A 26,402-nucleotide genomic window follows, 5' to 3' on the forward strand; every position below is an offset into this window, starting at 1 on the left:
CAAGTGCCTTAAAGGAGGGTACAGCCAGGTGGGGGTCGGCCTCTTCTCCCAGATGACAACCGACAGGACAAGAGGAAATGGTCTCAAGCTTTGTCAGGAGGAGTTTACGCTGGACATGAGAAGGAACTTCTTCACAGAAAGGGTGATTTAGCATGGGAATGGGCTGCCCAAGGAGGCGGTGGAGTCACCGTCCCCGGAGGTGATTAGGGAAGGACTGGATGCGCCACTCAGCGCCATGGTGTCGTGGACATAACAGTGTTCGGAAACGGGTTGGACTCGCTGGTCTCATAGGTCTTTTCCAACCTAGCTGATTCTGTGCCTCGGTGAACAGCGCGTTCAGTTCACAAGGCACAGACCTACGAGTAAGAAAGCCACGGCGAAGGAGGGCACCGGCCGGGACACGCACACCCCACTCCCCACAGGACGCCGGGCCAGGGGCGCGGCCGCCACAGCCCCCGCCCCTCAGCACGCCCACGGCCCCGCGCGGCCCCGCCCCTCGCGCGGCCACGCACGCGGGGGGCGGGGCGGAAGTGAGCGGGCGGCGGCGGCGGAAGTGGCTGCGCGCGTCGGGGGCTCAAGATGGTGAGTGCGGGCAGCGGCGGCGCCGGGCGGGCGGGTCCAGGTGTCCCTGTGCCCGACCGCACCGAGCCAAACCGGACCGGACTTCATCTCCCGCCCCGCCGCCCCCGCCAGATCCCCCTCCCCTCACCCTCTCGGCGTTCCTGGGAGCAGCGGGGCCGTGCTGAGTCATAGGGGTCCGGCGCGGCCATGGCGGGTTTCCTCACGGGCGCGGGGGGCCCGTGGCGGCTGTGGTTAAAGCCCTTCCCTGCAGCGGGGCGGGACGGGGAGCCCCGGCCGTCCCAGCCTCCCGCAGCCGGCGGCTTCGGCGGTGCAGTTCCCGGGGAGGGAGGGAGGTTCCGCCTCGGCCCTCCGTGGTGGGCAGCGGCGCTGGGACCGCCTCAGACTCGAGACTCGAGTGTGTTGCTTTTGGGCAGCGTTTCATGGTTTTCTCCGTGAGTTTAACTTTGATCTTCCCTCTTGTCAGCTCACCCAGGTACCGTATCTCTTTAATGCTTTCATTTACAGCACTCTCACAAAGGTCTGGTCAGTGCTGAGTGTGTAAATTGGTAGATAGATGCGTTACATGCGTGGAACAGCAGGCATGTTAGAACTGTCCTACAGCTCTTACGTTGCTGAGAGCTCACATGTTGGTACAAAAGATCTTAGCTGTAAGCATGAGTTTTCTGTTGGATCTGACAGTGCTGCTGGGGGAAACCCTTGCACTGAGCTGCTCATCACTGTCACCTTCCAGAGATTATTGCTGTCACCTTCTGTTGTTTATTAGATATTGCCCTATTGGGGGAGCAATTTTTATGAACAATCCTAAAATCACTTCGATAAACTGGGGTAGGTTAGAGTGAACTAGTTACTAGAGTGAACTGGGTTACTAGTAAACAGTTCTTAGTAAGTCTGTGGACTTCTGGTGTTCCTCTACAAGTTACTGCTTTCCTTTGTTCTTTCAGTTAACTGGCATAGACTGCTGGAAAACACCTTGTTCTCCTTATGGCAGCCTCAGACAGTGGCTAAATTTGGTCTTGTGTCAGTACTGCAGTAAATGAAGGAATGCTCCTTTCTGTCCTGTCAGCTGTCAGGACTTGCCTCTTTCCTTTCCATCCCCGCAGCCCAGGATGGGAACAAACGGGGGGTAGATTGTGAGTTTAACTTGATCTGGGTCACCAGATCCAAAAATGTTGTCAGTACCTTTAGTTTTTGTCAGACTCTCTGAAAGAATTCAGAATTCATGATTAGTTTAGGGTTTATTGTTTTGAGTGTTTTGCTTCTGTTCTAAAGAAACTCTAAAGTCCAGGGGTACTTTAAGGAGTCTTTGAGCACTTCCTTTCATTTGGCTGGCCTAGTGGCCCATACAAAAGTGATCTGGTTCTATTAAAGTAATCTTCTTTTTCCTTTTTTATTTTTTTCCTTTTTTTTTTTTTTTTTGTTTTGTTTTGTTCCAGAATTCCAGAGGTGCTGCTTCTCTGTTGAAGGATAATATCTCATTTACAGACGTTTCAGCTGCAGGGCTATTTGAAGGTCATGATCTTCTGCGCAGAGGGTAGGCTTCACTTTTGCTTGCTGAATTGTCATAGACAGTGGTGAACTTCAGTGTGTGTTAAATGTTGGCTTTTACAGAAGTTTCCTGCAAGGTGTGTTGCAAACAGGCATTTACCTCTGTGATACTGTCCTTTAGAAAAGAAACAGCAAAGTATTGCTAATTGTGAAATATCTGATAGTTTTAATATACTTTTATATGATTCTGCCATAACACATTGGGGAATGGTTAATTTCAGCCCTGGGACAAACCCCAAAAGTAATATAATAAATATAATATATTTTTATTATAGTAATATAATAGAAATAGTTTGGAGTTTGCCATTTTTACCCAGGTGCAAAACTTATGTCTCTGTCTTGGATAATGAATCCAAAATAAGTTCATGGAGTTTAAAATGCCATATAACTGGCATTGGGAGGAAGCTGTGTGCAATATTCAGTTGCAGAAGCTTGGAGGCTTCAAAATAACTTACAGAGTAGCTTGGACATAATTAAATCTGTAATGGTTTAATTTATTAGTATTTTAATCTCTTTCTGAAAGGTATCAAGGAAGAAAAACGCATTCTGTTTTGTCAAGCATAAAGGACGTTTGAAACTCTTTTTCTTCTGGTAGTGCTGTAGTTAGAGGTTTTACTTGCTGCTTCACTCTTAATTTTTTTTTTTTTGTAGCTCAGACTCTGCTAGTTGTGTGTCTCTGTGGGCTGGTGTTTGTATCTGACGTTGGTTTTGGAATGCAACTTAAAAAACCATATCCAAATTAATTTGAAGTTAATGTCTTTTCTACTTATTCTTCTAGTTTTACAAGTGTGAAAAGTGAATTGTTGCCCAGCCACCCACTGGAGTTGACAGAAAAGAATGTAAGCATAACATCAAATGTAGCCATCTTCACTCTTAACTAATTATGAAGTTTAAATTAATGGTGTGGTTATCTGGAGTGCTTTGTATGGTAGCAAGTAATGAGCAGGTCTTTAACAGAATGAAGGTGTTCAACAATAGTAACATTTTATTTCTGCAAATAACATTGTCAGCAAGCATGTTTAATGTTAATCTCTTACTTATATCTCTCCCCATTTGAAGTGTGTAAGCAGGCTTCCAAGTAGGGACTTGTGTGGTCAGGTTTGGTCATCCAAGAGTGTGTGTGCAGCCACCATAGGTAGGCCAGGGGCACACCTGTCACCTCCTGAAGGCTGATCCTCCTGTTTTGTCTGTAGATTTACCATCTGTCTTCATTTTCTGACTTTCAGCCTGTGGACACGTACATATTCTTCCATAAATTCCTTTATCCCATCTAGACATTTTACACCTACAGTTTACCATAAGTGTTTGCAGTCTTGTCTGGCTCAGTCCTCGCTCGAGGACCATTACAAGTGGTCTGTGGAAGGTCGAGGGAAGCCAGACTTGCTGGTTGAGCTGAATGTCTCTGGTGCCTGTTTTGTCAGAAGATACGATGTATCAAAGTGTCCTGAAGCAGTGTCATTTTGCTAGAATGTTCTAAATTCCTGAGTTAAACAGGAATGGTCTGACTGTAATGTCTAATATTTTCTGATTTTAGCCAGTGTTAGTGTTGGCTTGCATTAAAAGGATGATTTTGTGACACCAAATTTCTGAGTTTATTTATAAATACTATTAATGTTTCAGAGCTATTTGTCAATTGATTTTTTTAAAGCTGATTGCTGTAACTTAGTTTTTAACTCTGTTCTTGCTATACAAAACGTGCGTAATTGAAAGATCACATGTTAAAGAGACAAAAATGCACAGAAATGAAACAGGCCATGTGGTCCCCTTAGAAGTATGTGAGTCTTCTAAACCGTTTCTTTCACATTTGGTTAATTTTTCTGTAAGTTTAAGGCCATTTTAATAATTATTTTCATGTATATTTGAATGGGAAAATATTTAACTTAGCCTGAAATAGTTTGGTTGGTTTTGCTATTATAAATGTTAGAAAGGTTTTTCAGGTAGCGCTGGTAGAAACCAAATGTCTCTGCTATCCAAAAATCCTTCTCTCTATAAAATTAAAGAAATGGAAAAATAATGTAACCAGAATTATAATATTAGGATCAGGCATATATATAGTGTTTTATGCTACCTTTTGAAGAGCATTCAATATAGATTGTTGCAAAGAAAATGCTTGTTATGTCTTTGACTTGTATTTTTCAGTTGCCTTTTGAGACCCCTTCTCATAAATATGATGTTCTCATAATAATAGGGTTTTTCGTGGTGATGGAGTACAGATTTTAAAATTAGTTATTTGAGATTTTTTTTGATTATTTGAGCTTAAGTTTAACATTAAGTATAACTTACTTCTTTGTACTCCAGTATACATGAGTGAACACTTTTTCTTTAAAAGCCTCTACTGAATAGATTTTCTTTGTCTTACTGGTAAGTTTGAGAGCAGTTGGGGAAAATATGAGTTTTCATTTGCTTTTCACAATCATAAGGACTAAGTGATGCTCTGTTTTCCTGCTTGATCAGAAGAGAAGTACATCAGGTATTTTCAAATAGTCTTTGATGACTAACTAATGACATCAAATTGGTTTTTGTGATCTTTAAACTGGACTTAGCTTCCTATTCATCCAGATAATGTTGTTGTAAAGTAGTGCAAAACTGTACCACTTGGGGGTGTTACATCTCCTGATTATCAAAAATAACAAAATAAAATTTCTGCTATTAATTTGGAATAAAATCCAGCAAAAAACCAATTTCAGCTTCATAGAAATCTTACTGCATCACACTCTTTCCTGTATGTTTGAGATATGTTTGATGGTATCACTGAATTTTTACATAGAAATTTAGTAAGCATGTTCTTTTAAGTAGGGTGTCACAAATTCATTCTATGGCTGTACTTTAAAGTAACTTTTTCTAAAATAAAAATCAGTATTGTTTGTGACAGTTCCAGTTAAATCAAGATAAAACAAACTTTGCTACATTGAGAAACATCCAAGGAATCCATGCACCTTTAAAGCTGCAGATGGAATTCAGAGCAGTGAAACAGGTAGGCATTTTTATCCAACTGATATAACTTAGGCCACTTGAAAAAATGTTTACCTTGAAACATGCTTTCAGAGACACATCTTTCTTTGTTGAGATACCTTATGTTTTCAAAAGAAATTAATTCAGTGTTAAAAAACTGCTGTTAAAAATGATGAACCAAACAGTGCAATTGCTAGTTTTTAGAGCTGTCCATATGTAAAGCCTCTTAGCTGCTGTTCTTTCATTGGTTATTTGGTGAAGTGGTAACTGCTCTAGCTTTGCTGTGGAATAGCTTCCTGTAAGCCTTCAGGGAAAAGCAGGAGGAATTGAGTATTAATTCCTAAGATTAATACTCTCCCATGTGGAATGTATGACCTTCAGCAGAAGGAGTCTCTGCAGCTGTAGGGAAAAGAGACTTAGGGGTCTGAAGCAGGTAGTGATTTGGGAGTAGATGTAGAGGTAATGTGAAACCTGAAACAGAGAGTTTTCTATGTGCTTATTGTTCCTCAGCCTTTGTTGTAAGATCAAGGGAGCTCTACAGGGAGTTAAGTTCAAAGGTTTTAGCTCTTAATTGAGAAGCTGAGTCTGTCTCCTTTTCCTTCTTTTCTCCTAGGATTGAGGGTAGCTGGAGAAAGGAAAACATAGAAAGCTCATTGGTCCTAGTAAACTTTTTTGTCTTCTGGAAGGTTGTCAAGCTACTAAGAGTAGGTTTTCCATGTGAATTAGAGCAGTTTTGTACTCTGGGTGATAAGGTGCTACTAAACCATAGTGAGCTGCATTAAACTTGGAAGAAGTTACTGGTCCTGAAGGTGTGAAAGTCAGGATGTGAGATATACAAACATCCCTTGGTCTCAGCTGTGCTGTCTTGAGGAATCTTTTTCCTAACTAACATTAGCATATTGCAGAGAATGAGGTAGGTGAGGATATCCTGTTAGTCTGTGTCCAGAGGTGGTTTTGGGCTATGGGTGGGTGATCAGAATGTGGTGATCAGAAGGTTTTTCACTTCAAGATTCATGTTGGCTATACAAGTTTTCTTGTAGTTTAGCTGAAGTATTTCTAGTAGTAGTGAATGCATTCTCAGAAAATTTATGCTCTGAAATCTATGTGTGCTACTTGAAATTATTTTGGAAATACTGTGAGTGAAGGGTACAGAAGACTGTTGAAAGGAACTGGAGTGGACTTGAAGCTTAAGAGTTGGTTGAGATCAGAGACATAATTATGATTTAGATTAATTAAAAGGAGGATTATGTTTGAATGTGAAAGTCAGTATAGCTCTTTCACTTGCGTTCCTGACCTGTGTCAGAGATGTAGGAGGTTTAGAATGTAGTTCCCAAACTCTGCAGTGTAAGCAGTGTACATCAGTTGTCCAGTACTAACCTCAGGGCCTTGAGGTTTACAGTGAAGCTCCCCAACTTTATGTGAGAGGAGCTTTACAGAGTAGACAGAAAGTACTTTTTTATTTTTTAAAGTGCAGTATTTGCTGTACTACCTACACCACAGTGAAAACTAAAAATCTATTAGAAGACTGTTTTTCTCAAACAGATAAGCAAAAGAAGATGGTGGTGTTTGTGTGTCTTTGTGTGCCAGTAGTTCTCTTATTCCTGTGTTATTTTTTTCTGCCTGTTGACTTTTCTAAGTCACTTCAGACTGAGAAATCCAAATATGAACCCTTTCTATTTCAGACTTGCAGAGACTTGAACTCTTGTTTGAACTCTTTTTACAGGTCCAGCGTCTGCCATTTCTTCACAGCTCAAACATGGCAATGGATATTTTGAGGGGAAATGATGAATGCATTGGTTTTGAGGATATCCTTAATGGTAAATACATTTTGGCTTTAATATTATGGAAACATTTTACGGTAAAATTTGGGAACTGTAAAGTTCTTTGCCTCTACTGAGCAAGAGAATTAAACTCCCAAAATGCAAAAAAAAAAAACCAAAAAAAAAAACCAACATTAAATCCTAAAAGCAAAGAAGCACTGGAGAAGGAGAAATAAATGTAATTTGGCTGTAAGTTATGTGGAAATTACTCTGAAATATTGAGCAAGACTGTAGGCTGTCTTGCTTGTAGGCTGGGTTTCTAAAGGAGTAGATTATGCATGTATGTTGTATGCCTCTTTCCTCAGAAACTTTTAAAGTGCTTGTGCAGATTTTGTCAAGCAGAGGTTACACAGTTTTTTACATTCTGTAATTAAGAGGAAAACGTTAGAGAAGAGGTACACAATTAATGAAACAGATACTTAGCAGGAGAAAGGCTCCCTCAAATGAACTCAACAGGCTGCAGTTGCATAGTCACCTGCTGACTGTTAGTGTGTGTGGAATAGAATAAACTTGGAAAAATAGCTGTTGAACAAATTGCTTCTAGCTTGTATTTAAGGAGATGGAAGGAGGCAGAGAGTATTTTGAAGTGGGATTGGAGAATGGAAATAGCTGGGGAGATAAGAAGCTGGAAATAATGGAGGAGCAAATCTGAATCTAGAGGTGTGAAAATAACCCCAAATTTTCTGAGGTGGATATAGAGGGACCGAGGGAAGGAATCTTGGGCTACTGTGGTTCCACAGGGGTAGAGCAATGTTGAACATAACTTGTAGAAATTTGGTTATTTACCACTGCTCACAACAAACTGCTAGATTTTTATAGAGTGCTGAGGAGTGAGTGGATCACAAGTGTTGTTGTTAAGGCTTTATTTATCAGAAAGCGGACTAGATTTTTTTGGTGTCTCTGGAGGAATCAGAGGCATTAATATGTCTCATTTATGGGAGGAAAACATGATTGATGCACCCATGAAGAAAAGCGTGTTTCTTCCAAACAGTCACAACATATGTGCTGCCTCTTGATTTGGTTTTTTGTTTGGTTTTTTTTTTAATTTTAATTTTTTGTGTAGAAAAGGAGTTCATACTTTCAGTATTGGTCTCTCTTGTGTTCTCTGCACATTCCTTGGTAGCCTTTGAGTACAGTGGCTAATATCAATCATACTTTACAGAAAGGAGGAATCTCAGAGGTATTTACAGGTGTAGAATTTCTGTGAAACTAGGCAGCTGGGCAGAGAAGAAAAACCAGGAATATGTCCCAGCTAACAGAAGGGAGGACTGTGAGCTCCTGTTGTGCAGAGAAGTTGTGTTGGAAAGAGGTGTAGGGCAACTGTGGAGAAATGCTTCAGTCAGACTTGAGTTTTCTCAAACACTAAACTTGTGTAATCCCTTTGAGATTTAGGCAGTTGGAGTCTCTGCTAATGCAGAACTGGTTGGTTTTACCTGAAATGTGTGTGTCCTTATGACAAGCTGTTCCACAATATATTTGTTTGTTCTATCAGTGCTTTGGATAGAGGCTTCTGAATTGCAGATCTCTGCAACACTGTCAAGAATAAGTCAAGTAACTGTTGCGCTAAGCATTATGATGAATAGAGATGTTCACCTTCATTAGTTGTTGTTAGTCTTTGTAGCTTGCTAAAGGCTTCATGCTGTCAACTTTTCTTTTTTCAGATCCTTCCCAGAGTGAGGTTATGGGAGAACCACACATGATGATGGAGCACAAGCTTGGTTTATTGTAACAAAATATACTTCAGAAAAATGTTTTGTGTGTGTCTTTCTAGCGCAGATCTAAGTACATGGTACTAAATTGACACTCACAGTGTTAAGCAAGCAGACCTAATTATCACTTGCCTTCCTTAATGAAAAGGCACATGAAATGTTTAACGTCTCTAAATTGTTCTGTGCTTGTTACCAATCATACAAATGTCCTGTAACTAGGTAGTTTAAATAATGCCTTTTCATAAACTGCTCAGGACAATAGCTTCTTAAATATGGAAATGCTATATATGTATACAAGACATTCAAAAATACCCAGGCATTTTAAAACTGACTACTGTGGTAAATGCATTTAATGGGGGAAGAGGAAGGTATTTTCCGTTGCATAACTCTTTGTTCATGAAAATTTCCATACACTTTTTAAACTATTGAATAAAAGTTTGCTATAAATGCTGTTGCGTTTCAAAATATATTTAATCCTAAATCAAAAATCTCTTATCCATGACCCAGTGTTGTCCCTTTTCTTGCAATATCTTTGAAGGTTTTTAACTTAGGCATTGCCAGTTACATACATTGTAGCCCTCTCTTGACAGCTATTTGAGCGAGCTATTGAGCTTTAATGTAGAATTGAAAGTATTGCTCTTAGAGTGGAATTAAAGGTCGAGATTTTTTTCATGCATGTCCCTGAGAGGGTGTTTTGGTTTCTGGAAGTAGAAGCAAGTTCCACTTGGGGTTTAAAGAGATATTGTAAAATCTGTTTGAACATAATCCAAAAGAGCGCTCTGAGGTCTAGGTATTTTAGTATTATGAAAGAATGCAGAATGATTAAAGTACTTAATAAAGCTGCTGCAGTAAGAACATGAAGATATCGTGGTACAAATGCAGAAATAATTATTTGCGGGTTCACAAAAATCAGATCTTAATTAAGGAAGAATGAGAGATTTATAGTTAAATACATCTTTTAAAGGAGCAGGCCACTGGGAGGGTTTTTGTGTGCCTAAGTGGTTTTATTTATTAAATTCAGGGTTGTAACTACTATTCCTGGTGTCATACACGTGTACATGTTATATCAATCCTGCAAGGCAGCTAATTCAATGTGGCATATTAGGAAAAAAGTCTGTGGTTCAATAAATATTGTCTATTCTCAGATATGAAGAGCTTGAAAGAGTGTTTCTAAAACAGGAACTGTCTTTATTCAGCAAGTTTTAATGACTTTGTTAAATGTAATTACTGTTCTTTTGTAGATAATTTTAGCAGGAATGTTGCTATAAATCTTTTTCCACAACTGCAAACCTCCCTTATGCTTTTCAGTGGGTTTATAGCTACTACAAATTCCTTATTAGTTTGGGCCAAAGCCTCTAGCTTCTGTCCTGCAAATTTTATAGTGCTTTTATATGCAAAACATTGCAGCATTTTGGAAACATCAAGATGATAGTATGACTCACTTTAGTGGTGGTCTTATTTGGTTTTATGTTTAAATTTTTTTCATTTACAAAATGAAGCTTCTAAAATTTTCTGTCACTTAAGACTTGTACAGATAAGAGACTTGTGCTATGCAGTACAAGCTGTTTAATTTGTTGGGTTTTTTTTCCTTTAAGAGAAGACCAATAAATTGAACATGCAAGTGTAGACCTACTCACATTTTTATTTTCTACAGCTGTCCTTGTCCGTGAGCTGATAATCTTTATTAAATATCAGAGTTGGCTGCTGGTTTATAATAAAGCAAAACCAAACTGGTATGAAGCAAGCCTGGGGTTCAGTAGGCTTTGTACTGCTCAAGGCTCAGGCCAGAAAAGGGGAGGGATTACATTGCCAGGTCTGGGACAAGTTAAAGGTGCTGGCATGGATTTTTAGAAGGTCTGCCATCTTACCTGCGCTCTTCAAGAAAACAGGGAGCTATCCAACAATTGGGCACTGGTACCTTACAGCTCCCCACTTCACTGTATTGAGGTGGTTGGCCTTTCCCAGTGTTGGCTGAAAGATGGATGCTGTTGCATCTGAGCAAAACTACATTAAGACAAGTAATTTACTAGAGTTTCTCATTAGTGCAGTGTAAAACCAGAAGCAGATTAGGAGGCTGCATGCAATTTCTAGGTGGTTTTGTTCAATGATTAGTGTTCTTTGTAATAATCTTGGGTGAGATCAAGCCGTATTTAGAGCCAGGAAGTTGCATTGTTCATTATGTCTGTAAGGAAGCTAATCCTAGGGGTTAGCCAGGCTGGAAAGCAAATAGTATGTATAAGAGGCCTGTGTGAGAATTTATGCTGGTTGTAGAGAAATGGGAGTCAAGCAGGATTGAGGCAAAAAGCTTTTGAGGTAAAAAGGAAGGGTTATGTTTTCTCAGTGCTACAGGGGGTTGGGCTGTGGCCTGGGCTTCCTGCCTCAGCCCATTCTTCTCATTTTGTACAAGCCTCATTCTGTAAAGCAGGTGCTGCACAGAGCAACCCACAGAGGCAGCCGAGTGGGGTGTACTGGGCACTGGAGCTGGGACAGATCTGGCCTGGGTAAGGGGAGGAAGGCACTTCCAGCTCTGCTGCTCTGGCAGGTGCAACACAAGTCCCCACCATGACTTCTTGCAGGTGGCAGTGCTGTCCCTACTCTGTAATTCCCCACCTCCTCTTGGTGCCAGTGTTCTGGGTAGCATCCTTTCCTCTCCCCAGGCACAGGAGGGAAGCAAAAGCACATCTTCTGCTCTGTTTTTGTGTGACCATAAAAAATAGATATATCATAGTGCTGCTCCTGTTTACACCAACAATCCTCTATCAGTCATGCCATTGACCATTTGTCAAAAAACAAAATTTAAAAGTACAAGAACTACAAATGCAACAGAGTTTAAAAAACCAAACTTTATTATTATTATTATGTCAAAATAATTTGTATTTATATACAAATAAAGAAATTACTATAAACTTAATAGTTTTTGCTTTAATAATCTGATGCATATTAGTACTTGGTTCCTCAGCTTCCACTGTGCAAGGCATTTTAAAAATACAGTTCATATCCTCCATGTGTTTTGGCCTAAATTTATAGCCAGTTCTAAATGCTCCATCTACCAGAAATACACTGCAAACAGCATGTACTTTGTGCAGTTAAATCAAATCATAACAAAGCCATTCCTGAGGTGTACGTGCTTGTTGGACTGACACAGCACCACTGTGGAAGTGGCTCACTTTGTTGTGAGCTTCCAAGTACTAGGAGAGGTGTGCACTGACAAAGAGCAAGTGAAAGTACACGTCCCTTCTGCATTTGCTTTTTTATTTCCAGGCAGTTTTGTGTGAAATAGTTAATTTCATAGAGCCTTACATAACTGCATAATGAAGAGGCAAGGAAGACAATGTAATGTTTGTGCTAAAATCCTTTACATCAGTGTTTTCTTAATCTCTCTACAAGTACTCATTATGTTTTGGACCCACTGGTTATTGTAGCATTCAGCTCATGTTTCCAATAAGTTGGCGGTAGCTTGGGCACCTCAAAGGCATTAAGCAGTTTTATTTTCTGGCTCTTGTCTAAACTACTGAGAGAAAGCTAATGATCTGTAATTGCCAACATCAGTCTTGGGAGTTCAGGACAGAAGTGTAAGAGCTAGCTGGAGGTGTTAGCACATTCCCTCTGGCCTGGATAAATGGCTGTGTTTTCACCTGTGATGAACAGACAGTGGTCTCCTAAATATTGTAAGCTCTCCCTTTAACTTATTCGAACCTTCTTCCAGGCTTCTCTGTGATCATGATACATAACTTGGAAAAAATGCAATCATTTAGTTATAAAGGATCCATAAAAGTATCATCATGATTTGGCATTACTATTTTTTGGTAGAGTACCAGTGCAAAGTTCTGCAGGAGTCTCTGGTCCTAGGATGGGTGTCAGTGGCTGTAAGCAGCTCATTGTTTATACAGCATATGCTATGTCTTTCTGCATTTTTATCCTCAGCTGCTGTGTGCATGTGAAGTCAGTGTAGTTGCTTTCCTAGAGGTTTCAGTTGCTAAATGACAACCATTTTACACTGTTTTACTTTTTCTACCTAATCTGTTTTGGGGGAGAAGAGTCACGCTCAACTCTGGGAGGTCAGAAAAATATTGGCTGTCAAACTCTTGAACAAAATCAACAGATGGGAGTGGTCCTTAACAGGGTGTTATATTCACACTTTGGCCATGCTGTGCATTCTAGAACCTAATACTCAGGATAATTTCTTCTTAAAGATCTTAAAGGAAAAGGCGAGGAGTCAGTGCTGAAACTGATTCCTAGGTTTGGCAGTCTCACCAATTTGCACTGGGGCCATGGGCATGTCACTTGTCTTCTCTGTTAATTTCTCTCTATGCAACCGAGAGGATAGTATCTATTATGGAAGGATGTTTTGAATAGCATTTGTAAAGTGCTTTGAAGATTAGAAGTGCTGTTTAAATGTTCATAAATTATGCTGCATTTGTTGCAAGATGATTAGATTATTGATTCTGATTTTGTCCCCTCATTTCAGGGTTGTTAAAAAAATAAAGATCTACAGATAAGAAATGCTATCACAGCTTTTCACTAAAAGAAACATTTAAGCTAAGTACTAACTTACAGAAAACAAGAAGTATCTCTGGGACAAAACAGAGATGTCTGTACACAGTCCGTAATATATGGAAAATGATAAATATGCAATATGGCCTCTGCAAAATGTAGGCTTAGGCTGAACTTCACACTCTGCAAGATTTCTCTGCAAGAAATTTTCTGACAGTTCTGTGTGAAAATCCATTTCAAGAGCTAAGTCACAGGCAAGGTCCACACATCTTACATTAAATTTACACAAACACTCTGCTATCTGCAGAACAGTAAGTGTACTTATGGCAGGTGTAAGTACTGCCTCCAGTTTGCTTTCTGAAAAAAACCCTATTTTTTAGTTTAGTAATTTTAGACAGTTTTGGGGCTTCACTGTTAAGACAGGCCTTTCAAGATGTAGGCAGTGGACCACATCCTCAGCTGGCACAAGCTGCAGTGGCTTCAGCAGAATTGCCAGCATCCTCTGGGTTGCTAAGCTTATCTTTGTCACCCAATTTAATGTGATACAAGATGTATCGCAATCCACAGCTGACATTCTCAAACTTGAGAAAGAGTAAGTGGAAAAAGTACCACCCTACCTTATTTTTTATAGCATTAATCTCAATTGTCAGCCTATTTCCATAGTTAGTAGCTAGCTTTAGTCAAGTGCTAAAAAGAGGTTGGGTATTGAGTGGTACCAATTTAGTGCTTGTTGCTGCAGGGCCACTTGGAGATTGTGTTGTGTTATCTCTGTGGTTTCTGTGTGCCATAACTATTTCTGCCACTGCATGTCAGATTAGAAATCCCGGGTAGGTGGATCCTTTGTTCAACTATCAGCACTCTCTAAGCTGGATACTTCTTCAGGTACCAGCAGAGCCAAGTCCTCCCCATTCCAGCTTGTGCACAGAAGCCAGCTGTAAAACAAAGATAAGACAGGTATCTTTAGCTGAGGTAGTTCAGTATAGCATGCTGACTCAGCACCGACAAACACACAGGATAGCTCTCTGCAGCCATCCTCTGTGGCACAAATGTGTCTTACTAAACAAAAGCAGCGACACTATTGGCCCTAATTACACAAGTCAGACAATATCATTACTGCTGCCTTTGAGCACAGTATGAAACTCTGCGTGTTGCAGACTGGAACAACTACCTTTCTGCTCTCCAACTGCAACACTGCATGACACTCTAAAAAGAAAGGTGCAGAGAAAGGGTATTCAAAGGGTCAGATATCTGAAACGAGTGACAGAAGGTAAAGAAATAGAACTTTGAGAAATTTATGGTGATGATGTACTAGAGTACTGATTGGAAGATGGACTGATTGATGGTAAATATGTTTCCTTTTCTGCAGTAGAGCTTGCTTTCTTAATAGACACTTTCTCTACTTACACTGAACTAAACTAAAGATAATATTTAATAGAACAAGTACTTATCGTGCCTTTGTTAATGTAACTGAATTTCTCAATAATTTTATTACTTTACTGGAAAGTATTCTACTCACATGCAAGACCCCTTTGCTTCAATTCCCTCAGGTCTTAAGACCCGTGACTACTTTAAATTACCATTAGTATAGCTTCTCTGTAAAGACTGTGTAAATAATTATAATGAAGCAGGAATAGACTTGAAACTATGTGAAATGTTCTAAATCTACAGCATTATCACTGCCTATTAAAATCTTAAAATGCAGCTGATGCAGTGATAAAAGGTGACTGATGTGAAGTCTTAGGAAAAAATATGCAAGTGTCCAGCCAGAGTGCCACCCTCTTAAGAAAAACATATTTTCCCCCCAACTGTAAATCTGTCTAATGAAAAGTGATTCTTCCGTCATTTAGATTTTTGTTTCAGCATCCTAAAAAGAAGTTATTATACTGGAAATAATGTAAAGTGATCTTTGCTTTATGAGTACTCGTGAATGGTATTTTACTGTCATATTACTAGATGGTCACTAGTATGATTAGAGACAACTGCTATAGAGGCCTATTTTTAAAACATGTTTAGAAGTTTATTCTTTTGGGCTTTAAAATCTTTTACAGATTTTAGTGGCACTGGGTCACAAGGTACCCATGACCAAAGACCAGGACAGATAACTTTCCATTAAACCCAGTGGGTGACTGTCATGTTTACAACCCTCATTAGCATCTAGAAGAGCTCAGATTGTAAAATTAAGTTCATGCCTTTCACATGATCTGTGGGAAAGGCTTTCCTGGCAGAAAGACCATGTAAAGGTCTTAAACCAAGGGAAGTCACAGATGCAGTCAAGGGTATGGTGTTTCCTACTGGCAGTACATTCAGGTTATCTTCAGCTGGGGGAAATTCACAGCACAGAGCTGAGGGAAGGTGGCTGGATCGGGGAAAAGGTGTGAAATAGAGCCACTACAGCACACTGGCAGATAGGAAAGTTTGAGAACTACCACGCTAAATGACAAAGCTTCAATTCATGTCAAAATAGAAATTACTGGCAAAGCCAGTCAGAAGAACCCTCCTGATCTGTTACTTACCACAGGACAGACAGTGGAATTAGACAAAGGCCTGCCGATAGGAGGAAGCTAAAGCCTGAAAACCATGCAACAGTAGTTGCATAGAGAATATTAAAAATTGAAATTGACATTGTGCCGGTCACAACTTCTAAACAGGCAATACAAGCAAACACAGCACCTGCCAAAAATAAATGGGCAAATTACAAACAAAAGAAAACCTCTTCAAAGTACTGAAGTTTTTAAACATGGTTCAAAAGATATGGTTCAAAAATACTGTTGACAGTATTTTTGCAAGTATGCAAGTTACAAGCACTAGGCGATCATACTTTGCTAGGAAAACTGTGGCAACTCCTACAAAATGCTAGTTCTTTTAAATGAACAAAAAACCAACAAATAAACAACACATTTTGTTGACGGAAACTATTTTTCTTTCCTATTATTCTGTCACCATGCCTACTTTCTTGCATTTGCTTAACCTGTTCATCCTCACTAACCATGTTGTGCACATCTCCATCCTTTACCCCTTCCAGTTCTCTTCTTCATTTTACTTTTCCCTTTCTTGTTTCTTCCTTCTCTAACCTTCACTCTTAAAATGTGGAAATGACTGACTCAGCAAGGACTGCTCATTCAGCTTAAAACCACTGCCTTCTCATTTTTGAAAAGAAACAAACAACATTTTTTGGACTGAACTACCCTTTGGGGTGGCAGTCTTATCCCATATGTGTGTTGTTGAACACATTTTCTGGAGTTGCATTCATGGTCACACAACCATAACCAAAATCACACTAGGTAAGCAGAAAAGGATGACAAGAGGCAACCTGATTGCTTCATCAATCTACTCAAATAGCCAAAGCCCTGAAGAAGGCCAAGAAACTCAATACCAGAGGTGCATTTTAGCACGGCTAGTACAAAGAGATCTTTGTTTTAGTGTATGAAGATTGATCTTTTAAAAAAATAAAGCAACTCAGGAAAATCTTTCTAGAAAGTATATGTTTCCCAAAATCTAGAAAATACACACTCCTCAAAAGCAAAATATGGGATATTAGAGCCATATTTTGAGGCCTGACAGGCTTTTTGTGTTCCATAAGGAAAGGACTTTGAGAAGTATTATGTTACATTTCTTGGGATATGTTTAGAAGCCACAGGCCTGAAGTTGGGTTCCTGCTCCATAGCTGAGGATACAAGTCTAATTGTTTCCAAGTGCTATGAAGATTAACCACCCACTGCTTACCTTTTTAAATTAGTAAGTGAGAAATTGACTAAATAACAGAAACATATCTTTCTCTGCATGCCAAAATCTTGTGAATGTAGAAGCCCTTGTGAAACACTTGTTTAAATCTTGGGCATTCTTCTGCTTCAAGTTTCCCATGGTCTTTAATTTAAGAACAGTATTTTGTTTGAAAGTTTAAACTTGCAGTAGTTTTTAACACAGTGTTGTTTGTATTTAATTCAGAACCAGAAACCAATAATGTCAAGACACAGGCTCTTATTATATAGAACTTGAAAGAAAAGGAATCTTAAAGTACCATTACAGATCTGTTTATTTAAAGGCAATCTCTGTGCATCTCTGTTCTGAAGAACCATATTATTTTATTGTTTAAAAACAATTCTACTTACCCTGTTCACCAGGGAGAACCACTTTTGACAGCATGGACCGGAGAACAGGAATAGGCATAAAGCAGAACAAAGATGGCACTCTCACTGTAAAGCAGCCATGAGACATTGAACTAATTAAAATCCAGGAATTTACAAATATATTGCAACTGCATTAGTCATATACTTTTGAACACTCAGTTCCCCAAATAGTAAAAGGCAACAGAAACATCAGACTAGAAGTGCACTGAGACACAATTCTCCAAGAACAGAGAAATGTATAAATCCAATATATTTCTACGGCACTAAAACCATAAGCAGGTAATTCTAGTGTTTCTCCACACAGTTCATCTTTTAATGAACTCCTGAATCAGTCTGATCAACCATTTATATTTTACCTCTCTGTGACCCTTTCAAGGTGCCACGTTCAATATCCAACAATTGCATTCACTCCAGATAACACAGCAGTATTTTCATATACATTGTTGACCACGGAACAACTGATTCTGAACTCACCTAAAAACATGAGCAGAGTAGTTTTGGCAAAGGCAGCCATGACCATTCCTCCAATGTAAGAAAACATCCCAATAAAGACAATATAAATGTCTTTGAGACATTTGGAAAATAAATAAACTCCTAAAAAGCTGGTCAGCGAGACAGAAGTGGATGCAGCTGCTCCATATCCAATGTATACTTCATTCCAGCAGAGTGGCTCATCCAGTTCATACAGTGTAAAAAGTGAACTCCCACCCAGCACAGTAAACAAGTAAGTCATAAATGTAAAAAGTAACACAATTATTAAAATTCTCTTTTTGTAAGGGGCAGTTTGAAAAAGCATGTACACTCCAGAAAATGTCTCCCTAAGAAGTTCCTTCCAGGATACTGGTGCTTCATGCTGGAATTGAGATACACCTACGGTGTTTTCCAGAAAAAATACAATATAGATGATATTAATGACATGGAGCAGAGATGCTATCACAAATGTCCATGCAAAGCCTATTCCTCTTAGAAAGTAGCCAGATGACAGTCCTGCCAATCCGGATACAACTCCAAAAATCAAATCCACTACAGCTATTCGTGTTGTTTTCTGCTTCTCATCATGACACTCCTCTGCTATGTACGCAAAGCCTCCTCCAAGGAAAGTTGCTATACTCCCAAACATTCCAGTAATAAATGCGACTGCAAATAGGACAGAGAGTGACAAGGAAAAATATGATATTGCAGTGAAGCTAATACTAGAAATCAAAGCTCCCATTGATGGTAAAACTAAAGACCATTTGTGTCCCTGGCGATCCCCATTAGCTACAATGACAAAGGCAACTATAAGGCTGGGAATGGCTCTAGTTAAGTCCAACTGCATATTAAAAACAGAGGCTTTTTCTTGAACTTCCTGCAAAGAGAAAATAAAAATAATTGTAAATACTATAATAAATTGGGAAAAAAAATCTGTCACAATATTACATACATAATTATTAGTATGCAATATAATGAATATCAATGTACATGCTTACAGATTATAAATTATACTATTATAAAACATAGTACACACAATGTAGCTTTATAAGATTATATGACATTTTGATATACTAGGCTATAATAAAATACATTGCATATTCAGACTTTTCTAATTTGTTCTTCAATATTCCTCAAACATTCCCTGTTACATTTTAACCCAAAACTTAAAACTTAAGACACAGTCTTACTAGTACTGTTGACAGAGAAGTTGCAATGCAGACAAGAGAACAATCCTTTTGAACATGCACTTACAAGAACTGTAAGAATCTTTAACTGCAAGTACCTCCTTCAATACAGGATATGGCAAAAGGGAGGGGGCTATTTTAATACTACTCAGAAATCAGTAGTAAGCCAGTCATCGATTAAGGAACACACCCCATGCTCCCTCCTCACAGAGGAGGTCATTTTTCCTCCCAAATAATGCTACTGAGGGGGATACAAGGAAGAATTAATGGACTAGAGCACACTATGCAAGTAAACAGATCACAGTTTGCTCTGACATCCCACTGTACAATCTTACTACATTTTGTTTGTTTCTGAACAAATAAAATGTGAAAACAAATTTTGTTTTCAAAATTTGAAACAAACAAAAATATGAAATACAGCTTTATATATTGTACTGACTCACGGGTATGGGAATTAATGGATTTTGCAAACACTGTAAAGCTCTGGGTTCAGAAATTGTCCAAATCAGTGATGTCTCTACAGATACACCACAGCAGGTATTCACATAAGGAACAGCAGCTAACACTATAAACACCCATGATGGGAAAAATTTCAGAGTTCTTTTTAAGAGAAGTATAAAAGTCAAATGTGACTGAAAACCAACCATTTAACAGAGCATGAATGGCTGCAGAAAAAAAGAACTAAAGAACGTTTTATTAAAAAAAAATTATTATGAAGCCTGCTGCTAAAGGACACTCAGCAAGCAAATTCAGCTCTTGTTTTTAATGCATAGATGCAGATCTGATGAGAGTAGCCACAACAGCCCTTTCAAAGACAACCACCTGATCAGACAGCACTGGAAAATGAAGCAACTTTATTCATCCAAGCCCTTTATACTAGATAAGATAAAGTTTCAGATGCAGAGAGTAAGGTCTTGCTGAAAGTCTTCTTGGAGTTTTCTGAGGCACAACACTGACTTGGGCAGCATTGTGCTCTTCAATCAGCAACAGGTACACTTCTGCATATCTGCCCACACCATTCTAAGCCTTTATTCAAGCCATCTATACTCCACATTTCAGGTGTCTCCTCTGTAGCTATCATAATCCTGACTGACTAGCATCCGAAATGATGAAAAGCCCCTAAAACTTACAGGAATGTACTTGGGCAATTTTAAAAGCTGCTGAATGCTTTATACATTCATATTTATATTTACAGGCAGAGACCATGAGTTTCTCATTCAATCTCTTCCTTTGGTTACAAGATACCAGGTTTTATTACAAGAGGAAAATCAACTGATCCTGAGGTTCTCAAGGAAAGCCTTCAAGATGCCCAGCACTCCAAAGTCTTTTGCTCCTTTCCCTTATAGTGTCTGACTGCCTTAGCATTCATGACATCCTGGTAACTGGCCAGCAATGCTGTCACCCTGGAAGGGTCAAAACCATGAAGACTGAACAAACTGAGATGGAAAACATTATTCTGATCTTTAACTCCTCTGCTGCTGACAAAAAGAACTTGATACAGTTGCAGTCATTGCTTCTTTAGTAGGGTTGTCTTGTTCAAAGCCATGAGCATTAAACAAATGCTACTATGTTAAAAGTAAAATTAAATGTTAATATGTATCATCTCAGCCCATATTAACTACATAATACCGAGATTATTGCCAGACCTCAATGAAGTTCAAAAACTGAAAGAATGAAAAAACTCAAAACTTGAGTGTCCTTTTTTTGGAAGAAGTTGTGCAACACACAAAACATGGCTACACATCCAGGTAACACATGTGACCATGAACTTGCTGAGATAAAAACTTGATGTCTACTGACACAAAGGCTACAGACATAAGTACAGGAAAAATCCATTTAGAGTGTAAGGCAGGCAACTGCTCACTCTATGGTTTTATAAAGCCAGAGGAAAAGAATATAGAAAATGATAGGTCAAACCTTCATCTGCTTTAAAATCACATAACTCTATTAAATAATCAATGGAACTACATATATTTGAAGAGAAAGGTCTAGTTTTTTAATCTGCAAATTCACTCTACTCTGAAAAATTACTCACAGTGGACAGAAATAGATATTTCAAACACCTATTTCAAAATTAAAAGAATGAAAATGAAGAAGCAAGTAACTTATATAAGGATTAAATTAAGAGAGAAGTGCAGCACCTGAGATTGAACAATATAAAGGACATGATAAACTCACAGGCTCATAAGATAAAATATTACTGAGTAGCAAGGGGAAATTAATGGCTTGGATAATAAATCAATGGGATTATAAAAAATGTTTAATGATTAATAATACAGCTCCTTCTGAGATATTAAAAAAGGATTATCCAAGTTGATGATCAGAATGCTTCAGTTTATGTTCAAATCACCTTCAAACTCACATTATCATGACTATTTTTTTTCAAATTGTAAAAAATAATTCATCCAAATTTTGCAAAGACTAACCATTTTGAATTATATTCTACTTTTTATGCAGGCTCCAAGTAATTTTTGTCTTCAATTTCCTTTTACATTTTGCTTTGAAATAGGTGAGATTAGTATAAAGCTTCTTCATTCTCAGACCATAAGGATTTACACTAAATTAACTGTTAATAGAGATGTTCTTTGAAACATTAATGCCAAACAGGGCCTTACAGCAACAGTTACAACATCTATAAACCTAATTCAGTTAGGTTTAGGTTAGAAAGGTCTTGGAAAATCCGGAACACCTACTTGACACTTCATTGTAAAAGAGTTTGGAATTAAGTTACTGGACCTACTCTTTGGCCCATACACAGGACTATTACTCAGCACAGAGGCCCATTTGCACTTAAATTAATGCGTGTTTTGAGCACTTACATTGTTATGCTATGGTAACTAGTGTGGTATAAAAATGCAGCAAGGCATCCAGACAAGAGTGTAATTGTTCAAAAGCTCATGCCCTACTGGCAATCACTGAAATGCAGGGAACGGAAATTTGGCAGGAAAGGGAAACGAAGTTCTGTTGGCCATTATTCAACTGCTGTCTTGAAGGACTCATGTTCTCAAAACTAAACTTCAGCTGAAATTAAGCACTCTGCTTCAGTGTTTTGAGAAAAGAAATATGAAGTCTTACATCTTGAACCATGGGTGATGGCAATTTGAAAATCAGGTTGAGTTTGAGGGGGTTGCAAAATGGAAAGATGTATTTGAAATGTCGATTTCTTGATGGCCTCTGCAATTAGAATTGTATGCTTAGAGAAAATTTCTAGACACACCATCAAATGAGGAACTAATACTAAAGAAAACACTTTTTGGGAATAATATGCAAGCATTACTCCAACAGTAACTGGTAATTACCTCCATGGGTCAGCTCAGAAGCCATGTTGGACCACAGTTCTATTGACCTTTTCACATTTTTTTCTACTAAGATCAGCTTCTGTCACATGACAAAGAACATATGCCACACTGAAAGCCCTGAAGTACTTCTTCGATCACCTTCACTGTGAAACATGTTCCATTAGCAATCTCCTTTTATATATGACAAATGAGGCAGATAAGCTCAGGTGCTCAGTCTTGCACATATGCAGCACATCAGAGATGGAGATATGGGATGTGAGCAAAAATTTTCAAGTACCACGTTTTCAGCAGTATAAGGGAATGCCAACTGACTGTTTCTGTGACCCCAACTTCTGTGTCATTTATACAGTCAATCATTTACTTTTCTGACCCTACAGTGGTTTCATCTTTCATTTTATCCAACCCAGCTGCCAGTTGTTGTTGACAAGTATGGTTCTATTGCACCTCTTCTGAAAACATGTTCCGTCTGCTGTTCCCATGTTAGACACAGAAATCATGTGGCCACTGAGTGTGCCAGAGCAGTGTATTGCTTCCGAAAAAAACCAAAACCAAAACAACATTCAAAAAGCAACAACCACAAAACAAGAAATGAGCTTTCTGTTGGATCAGTGCCCCACTTAAACCCAAACCATAACCTGTAAGTGCAGAACTGCAAGATACAACACATGGGGTGAGAGGGGGAAGGGAAATGGAGAGTGACCATCTCTTCTGCTGGCAGCTCACAGCTAGCTCTGCTTAAGTGCGGCATTAAAACTGCACTGGAAGTGTAATGGAAGAGGTACCAGTCAACAACTAGCTATCCAGCACACTGAACTATGGAAAAGTGCTAAAAATCTAACTGACCATGGGATCCTGTCATCTTGACGTCCTTGTATTCCAGCAAGGCAGACTAGTGCTCTGAATGGCAAACCATCAACTGTATTTGATCATGCAAAGATCAGTTAAAAAGATCAGTTAAAAAGATCAGATTTTTTTCCACGTTTTAAAACCACAAAAAATTATTTTAGTTTCCCCTGTTGCTCGTTCTTGTAATTCCTCTGAAATATATGTATTTCAAGCTAGATACTATTCCTCAAAATTACAGAGCATTTGCTAAACTTCACGCGGTTGCAAAGAACAGTGGGAGCCACAGAGACAACGGGCGGCTCACAAACACAACACGCACAATGGTGTGGGAGGAGGAGCCTCCACCTCCAGTTGTACCCGCGGTAATGTCAGCCCGATGCTAATTTGGTCCCCATTCTCTCAGGCGATTTTCAATTCCCGCTAAAATACGAATTTGTCTCAGTATCTTCCCGGAGAAAAATCTTTGTCTTTAGAGCACTATCACTACCTACAGCATAACATTAGAGCGAGGAGACAGTGAAGTGAGAGCAGGTTACAAAACTACGGCTTTGCGGAGAATTAAAGGTTAAGGTTATAAAACAGGAGGTTATATACTGAGGCAGCACCTCCTGGCTGCAAGTTTATTTACAGTTATTATTCCTCCCCCGCCACTTGCCTTCTGTTTGATATAAGCCGGGCTGCTCTTATTCTGCTCGCAGTGACTGGCATTGCTGTCGCTCACGAAAGTGGAGTTGTACTCCTGCTCCCACAGCCGCCGGTAGATGAACTGCTGCACCAGTGGGGTCGTCAGGGAGAACGCAAAAACGTAGATGAAAATGACGGGCTCCACGCACAGAACCTTCCTCATTTCTGGGTCTGGGCTTCAAACCCTGCTCCGGAACACGGATCGCGAGTGCTCACGAGGTGAAAGCGAAAGCCCCGAGCGGCAGCCGGCCCGGTGACAGCCCCACGCACGGGGGACGCGCTCCGCCAGCCCCGTCCCGGAGCGCAGCGGTCCCGGCTGCGCCCCCGCCCCGCCGGGCTGTCCCCTGCGCACCGGCCCCGTCCCGCAGCGCCGTGACACCGGGAGGCGGGACGGGGGCGGCCGTGTCCCTCAGCGGAGGAGCGTCCCCCGCCGCGCCGTCGCCGCCCCCCCGGCCGCGGCCGCCGAGAGGACGAGGCCGGGTGCCGCCCTCTCTGCGCGCCGTGCCTGTCGCGGCCCGCGGGCGGGGCGCTGCGGCGGGCGGGGCCGGGCCCGGCGGCCCAGCGCGGTCCCCGTGCCCGCGGCTGTCACCGCCGCCGTGCTTGTCCCCACGCCGGGGACGCGCGGGGCTGCTGCCGGAGGTCGGGACGCATCAGCGCCTTGGCGATTTCAGCGGCGCGCCCCACGCCGCCGCTCAGCGCTGCCCGGGCCCGCGGCGTGTTCGGGCTGCTTACACAACGAGGAGCTGCGGCATCGCTGGCCTCGTTCAGCACCGCCACCCCGGCCTGGAGCTCTGCCTGCGCAGGGGCGAGGTGGCCGTGCCTGGCCGAAGAGGAGCCCCCGGCGTGCTGCTGCCCCGGGCTGCCGAGCGCTCCGCTTTCAGCTGACTTCGCTTAGAGGTTTTATTATAGCCGCTCCCCTTCCGTGGGCTCTCGGCTTGTCAGCGTGTGTAAGAGCAACATTTGTTAGCCACCAGATGGTCTCTCATTAATAGACTCATAAAGCTGTGTCAGTTGGGTAAGACCTCGAATATCATGAAGTCTAACCATTAACCCAGCAGTGCCAGGAAGAGGTAGATCTCGCTCTCTGCCTCTGGCACAGCTGGTGCCGGGTGTCAGGGGAAAGGCCTCCTGTCGCTGTGAACACCTGCTGGGGCACCTGCTGCATTTCCACATGAAAGGTTGTGCTGGTGTGGACCCGCAGTTGTGTGGTTTAGATGCAGCCTCTGCCCACCTGCTGTACACAGCATCCACAGCACAGCGAGCACACAGCCCTGCACTTTCCTCCCAAGACAGCACTGAGCAATGATTCTGGCCTTGTCACAAGTGTGGTATACCAAGGAGAGGTGACATAGCTGAGGCATCCTGAAGGACCACCTTTCAGTCTTAAATACTAGTTCTCCATTACAAATACTGCAAATTTTGCTAAAAGCACATCAGAACTTCAAAGTTTCCCCAATGTATTTGCTCTATTAAAATAAGAAGTGCAGGTTAGAAACTTCATGAAAATTAAGTTCCTTGATAAAGTGATTTGAAGACAGATTATCCATAACATGGGTCATATGATCTTGAGTAATGCTTTAACTTGTTCACTGCCATGTGACATGTCATTCAGTCCCAAATTTAGGGACAACGCTGGTTTGTCAAGTGTCTCTTAGCATAGGATCAACCCAGTGTACAAGCTCAGAGGTCTTGATCCTTTACTTGAGCTTCTTTGGTCTAGCATATAGGCTTGCTCACAGAGGCACACAGGCAGACTGATTAAAAAAAAAGTGCTACTCTGGCATGAGATCAGCTTGTAAAGAATGGTGTCCTTCTCCTCGACCTGTCCAAGTCCAAAGTCTGACTCATCCTGTGACAGCATTTTGTTTGTCACAAGGTAAAGCCAAAACAATCATGTGAGGCTGTTAGGTGAGAGGGGCTGTTCAGGTTACTCATCCAGCTGTTAACATTTATTTGAGCAGGCTGAAGAAGGGATTTTAAGCCTGTTGGAACTTTCTTTTGTTCCACAGAGGGATATTGTCCAGAGGCCCGTTAAGTTTCTTGCCAGATCCAGCTGTGATGAAGAGCCTGTCACTTACAAAGGAGCACAAGTGTCTGGGTGTGGTCCAGGTAGCTGACCAAACTTGTTTTAATGCACAGCTCCTTCAGGACCGCCTTCCCAGTGCCAAAGAGTGGAGCTGTGGATCTGTGTTCTGGAGAGGTCCTCTGCTTCTCTCCTTCCCAGTAATGTGTTTAAGTTTGGGCTTGGGTTTACAGAGCCAAGTGGCTCCAGCAAAGCTGTGATCTCACCAGTGCTGAAGGCAAAGCTGCAGCCTGAGCTGGTCACCTGGAAGCCCCTTTTTACCCTTGTGCAACAGCTTGAAGTCTGTTCATGAAGTGAACAGTGCTGACACAACACATTCCCCTCAGGCAGGTACATTGGAAGAGACTTGGCCTTCATTTGTTTCCAGTCCCCCTGACTGCAAGGGGAACTAAAAGCAACAGATATGATTGGACTCTTAAAATCAGACTTAGCTGGGTGATGCATATTCTTTGAAGTTGAGCATTTCCAAATAACACAAGACATGGCAAGCTACCTTCCTCTCTCCCCTGCCACCAGTATTCACACTGGCCCAAATCTGAGTAACATGCCCATGAACAGACTTCATAAAGATCACAGGCATGTGGTGGCTGCAGCTCTGCAGTT

At 40.7% G+C, this 26,402-nt stretch overlaps 2 protein-coding genes across 3 annotated transcripts; one reads left to right on the forward strand and one right to left on the reverse strand.

Moving 5' to 3' along the window:
- The first annotated feature begins 521 nt into the window (after positions 1-521).
- On the forward strand, positions 522-9,059 carry LOC119700737 (proteasome maturation protein). Its single transcript, XM_038136300.1, has 6 exons — positions 522-582; positions 2,016-2,113; positions 2,906-2,966; positions 5,000-5,101; positions 6,803-6,896; positions 8,561-9,059. The coding sequence occupies exons 1-6, from the start codon at positions 580-582 to the stop codon at positions 8,626-8,628; spliced, it is 426 nt and encodes a 141-aa protein (XP_037992228.1). The 5' UTR covers positions 522-579; the 3' UTR covers positions 8,629-9,059.
- Positions 9,060-11,432: 2,373 nt separating this feature from the next.
- SLC46A3 (solute carrier family 46 member 3) lies at positions 11,433-24,144 on the reverse strand. 2 transcript variants are annotated; one of them, XM_038136277.1, is made up of 5 exons: positions 23,688-24,144; positions 17,704-18,577; positions 17,212-17,295; positions 15,616-15,772; positions 11,433-14,034 (listed from the first exon to the last, which is right to left on the reverse strand). In XM_038136277.1, exons 1-5 carry the CDS (start codon positions 23,877-23,879, stop codon positions 13,947-13,949), a joined length of 1,395 nt encoding a protein of 464 aa, XP_037992205.1. In that variant the 5' UTR covers positions 23,880-24,144; the 3' UTR covers positions 11,433-13,946. The 2 variants fall into 2 exon arrangements, with proteins under 2 accessions (XP_037992205.1, XP_037992215.1); XM_038136287.1 differs by lacking the exons at positions 11,433-14,034; positions 15,616-15,772 and having other exon boundaries at positions 17,586-18,577.
- Positions 24,145-26,402: the final 2,258 nt, after the last annotated feature.

The sequence above is a fragment of the Motacilla alba genome, chromosome 1 (genome assembly GCF_015832195.1).
Source record: "Motacilla alba alba isolate MOTALB_02 chromosome 1, Motacilla_alba_V1.0_pri, whole genome shotgun sequence".
NCBI classification, from domain to species: Eukaryota; Metazoa; Chordata; class Aves; order Passeriformes; family Motacillidae; genus Motacilla; species Motacilla alba.

Bases quoted from the DNA above. Each gene is read 5' to 3' on its own strand.
- LOC119700737 (XM_038136300.1), top strand. The intron at 2,114-2,905 runs GTAGGCTTCACT...TTATTCTTCTAG, and splicing joins CATGATCTTCTGCGCAGAGG to TTTTACAAGTGTGAAAAGTG. The intron at 6,897-8,560 runs GTAAATACATTT...TTCTTTTTTCAG, and splicing joins TTTTGAGGATATCCTTAATG to ATCCTTCCCAGAGTGAGGTT.
- SLC46A3 (XM_038136277.1), bottom strand. From the start codon at position 23,879: ATGAGGAAGGTTCTGTGCGTGGAGCCCGTCATTTTCATCTACGTTTTT. The intron at 18,578-23,687 runs GCAAGTGGCGGG...TTCTCTTTGCAG, and splicing joins CGGCTTATATCAAACAGAAG to GAAGTTCAAGAAAAAGCCTC. The intron at 14,035-15,615 runs GTAAGTAACAGA...TTTGTTTTACAG, and splicing joins ATTCCACTGTCTGTCCTGTG to CTGGCTTCTGTGCACAAGCT.